Below are 3,639 nucleotides of genomic sequence, written 5' to 3'. Positions count from 1 at the left end.
GGTCAAACTGTTTCACCTGAAGATAACAGGCAGCTGTGACTTCTAGGTCGGTTCACACATACAGTTTAAAGAGGAGAACACTTTAAACTGAAAGTAACAACAAAATGATAATACCAAAAATCCCTATCAATCAGGATTATTTTTTGCACTTTCAAAATCTTAGGGATTTTTATTTATTTTTTTACTTTGTTTGTTTTGTTGAGTTTTCCTGATTCTGTGCTAATATTTTGCTGTCAGGAGTTTAGCCTAAGGCTGGGTTCATGCTTCTGTTTGCTAACTTGACACTTTATTAAGGTTTTTAAAATTATTTTGCCACCTTATCGTTTATACCTTCTATTTTTTCATTGCTTCCAGACCTCTTCATTCGGCCCCCAACCTTACAGGTACACAGAAGAAAAGTCACATCTCGGACGCAGAGTACACTGCTTATAAAAGCATAAATACAAGCGCTGCACATGTGACGCCACATTCAGTGTAGCTACTGCTCAGCATGATGTCTGCTAAGAGAAGTTTACGGCAGGGTTGGTTAATATCACAGCTCTTGTTGGCAGCACGTTTTTCTCAGGCTGCAGAGCTTGTATGCAGTCAGAACGGGGATTTAGAAAGCCCTCAGCTAGTGAAGGATGGAGACATTATGGTGGGGGGGCTTTTTTCCTTCCACAACAACTGGAAAGAAAGAGAGGAGACTTACACTGAAAAGCCTCTTCCACTGCAATGTACCAGGTAATTCTATCCAATGTCTATTTTCATTAAAAAAAAATTGAAATAAATTTGGAGTGTTCAACATATCAGGTGCTTAGAAACTAAAATACATTATGGTTTTGTTTAATATTACCTGTTTCTCATTTTTCTGTCATTGTTGATTTCCCAGAAGAAACTGAACACTTTATTATTAATCACTGTCTTGAATGAAGTTTGAATTTCAGAGAGTTCCAGTTAGCCCAGGCTATGCTTTTTGCCATCGAGGAGATAAACAACAGCTCACACCTGCTGCCAGGCGTCTCTCTGGGCTACAAAATCTATGACACGTGTGGCTTCAACGCCAGAAGTGTTAAGGTTGCGTTGGCTTTGCTTAACGATTATGAAAATGTGTCTGCTCCTTCCAAGAAATGTGGAAGACCTGCACAAGTGCAGGCCATAATGGGAGAAGCCTCTTCCTCTCCCAGCACAGCAATAGCCACTGTCATTGGACCGTTTTTTATACCAATGGTGGGTAAAACTGGCAGCCGCTTTTGTAAACGAGTTAATCATTTTAATGCATCACTTTTTTTCTATGTTTTTACTGTAAAAATGTGTTTTAATCATCATAATATGATTTGTTTATGTATTTTTGTTATTGTAGATCAGCCACTTTGCCACATGTGCCTGTCTAAGTGACAAATCCAAATATCCCTCGTTTCTCCGAACAATACCCAGCGACTACTATCAGAGCAGAGCCCTGGCCCAGTTAGTGAAGCACTTTGGATGGACTTGGGTCGGAGCCGTCAGAACGAATGATGATTATGGCAACAGTGGCATGGCGACGTTCACGGAGACTGCTCAGCATCTGGGCATCTGCCTCGAATATTCCGTGTCTTTCTTCAGGACGGATCCAGCCGACAAAATCCAAAAGATAATTAACACTATCAAGGCTTCGACTTCAAAGGTGATTGTCGCTTTCCTCTCCCAAGCCGACATGGATGTGATTATACACGAGTTCTCCAGCCACAACCTAACCGGCTACCAGTGGGTGGGAACTGAGGCCTGGATATTTGATTTCCAGACTGCAGCAGGAGACAGGAACCACATCCTAGACGGAGCCGTTGGCCTCTCCATCCCCAAAGCGCACGTCAGCGGCCTCCAAGAGTTCATACTGAACGTGGAGCCACTGTTTTCATCAAACAACGACTTGTTCACAGAGTTCTGGGAGACGTTGTTCAGCTGTGAGTTCAAGCCGTCGTACTCAGTGGAGATTAAGACACGATGCACAGGACAGGAGGATCTGACAGGAGTGGAAAACACCTTCACCGACATGTCGCTCATGCCCATATTTAACAACATGTATAAAGGAGTGTATGCTGTTGCCCACGCTCTGCACAATATCCTCAGCTGCAACCAAACATGTGACGGCAACGCACAGCTAGATCCGCTCATGGTGAGCTCGGTGTTTACTGTGATCAAAGTTACGATGAAAGGTTACCAGGAAATGAGTAAACTGTTAAAACAAAATCATACAGCAAAAAAGTGTCTTCCGAGTATTGATTTTGTAAATTTCTTTAGATTTTTCAGCAAATAAAAGAGATTTATTTCAAAACAAAGGAAGGGGATGAAGTGTACTTTAATGAAAACGGAGATCCAGCCGCAAAATATGAAATTATAAACTGGCAGAGAAGAGACAATGGCCCTGTGGAATTTAAAGTAGTGGGTCTGTATGATGCGTCGTTGCCAGAGGACAGACAGATGGATGTGCAAATCGAATCAATAGTTTGGGCTCAAAATTCACTAATGGTAAGCTTTTATCAAAAATGGCAACATATTGTATTTTTTTATCATTCTTAACACGTGGCGTTTTTTGTGCAGATGCCTGTCTCAGTTTGCAGTGAGAAGTGTCCACCAGGAACACAAAAAGTCCTCCAGAAAGGAAAACCTGTTTGTTGTTATGACTGCTTACACTGTGCAGAAGGAGAAATAAGCAACAGCACAGGCAAGTTGGAGCTAAAGGCAAAACTTGTAACAGAAAACAAAATTTTCAATTGGCAAAAAACAGTTTTTAGCTTTCGAATTCTGTGCTAATTTATGTGCCATTATTAGTGGATAAACTTACAAATGACATAAATGCAACAAAAACAAGACCGTAAGTTTAAGTCTTTTAACTCTTCACATCTGTTGCTCGATTGATTTCACAGATTCTGTAACCTGTGTGCGATGCCCCCTTGAATCCTGGTCAAATGAAAATAGAGATGCTTGTATCAAAAAGGAGACAGAGTTTCTTTCATATAAAGAAATGATGGGATCACTGCTCACTGCGGCTTCATTGTTTGGAACATGCGTGACTGTTGCTGTCGCAGTCATTTTTGTCGCATACAGGAACACTCCTCTCGTCAGAGCAAACAACTCTGAGCTGAGCTTCCTGCTGCTCTTCTCCTTAAAGCTGTGTTTCCTCTGCTCTCTGACGTTCATCGGCCAGCCGTCTGAGTGGTCCTGCATGCTGCGGCACACAGCGTTCGGGATCACCTTCGTCCTCTGCATCTCCTGTGTTCTTGGGAAAACCATAGTGGTTCTAATGGCATTTAAAGCTACACTTCCTGGAAGAAACATGATGAAATGGTTCGGGCCTACACAACAGAGAGTCAGTGTTCTGGGGTTTACTCTGATACAAGTTATCATCTGTATTCTCTGGTTAAGCATCTCTCCACCTTTTCCATCCAAAAACTTTGAAGGATTCAAAGATAAAATCATCTTGGAGTGTTCTCTGGGTTCAGCTGTGGGTTTCTGGGCTGTGCTTGGGTACATAGGATTTCTTGCCATCTTGTGTTTCATTTGTGCGTTTCTTGCTCGTAAACTGCCTGATAATTTTAACGAAGCCAAATTCATCACCTTCAGCATGTTGATATTCTGTGCTGTCTGGATCACTTTCATCCCAGCGTATGTCAGCTCTCC

At 42.0% G+C, this 3,639-nt stretch overlaps 1 protein-coding gene across 1 annotated transcript in view; it reads left to right on the top strand.

Moving 5' to 3' along the window:
- The window catches only part of LOC103474280 (extracellular calcium-sensing receptor-like), a gene marked incomplete at its 3' end in the record, with an annotated part of 11,925 nt that extends 8,291 nt beyond the window's left edge, over window positions 1–3,634 (top strand). Inside the window, exons 2-7 of the mRNA XM_017308084.1 lie at window positions 355–723; window positions 915–1,209; window positions 1,343–2,134; window positions 2,260–2,487; window positions 2,560–2,683; window positions 2,886–3,634. Of these exons, the coding sequence (XP_017163573.1) occupies window positions 491–723; window positions 915–1,209; window positions 1,343–2,134; window positions 2,260–2,487; window positions 2,560–2,683; window positions 2,886–3,634 (2,421 nt within the window). The remainder of the gene's footprint in view (window positions 1–354; window positions 724–914; window positions 1,210–1,342; window positions 2,135–2,259; window positions 2,488–2,559; window positions 2,684–2,885) is intronic.
- Window positions 3,635–3,639: the final 5 nt, after the last annotated feature.

The sequence above is a fragment of the Poecilia reticulata genome, linkage group LG13 (genome assembly GCF_000633615.1).
Source record: "Poecilia reticulata strain Guanapo linkage group LG13, Guppy_female_1.0+MT, whole genome shotgun sequence".
Classification (NCBI taxonomy): Eukaryota; Metazoa; Chordata; class Actinopteri; order Cyprinodontiformes; family Poeciliidae; genus Poecilia; species Poecilia reticulata.
The sequence above is the reverse complement of the archived record's forward strand: the minus strand, read 5'-3'. Positions and strand labels throughout refer to the sequence as shown.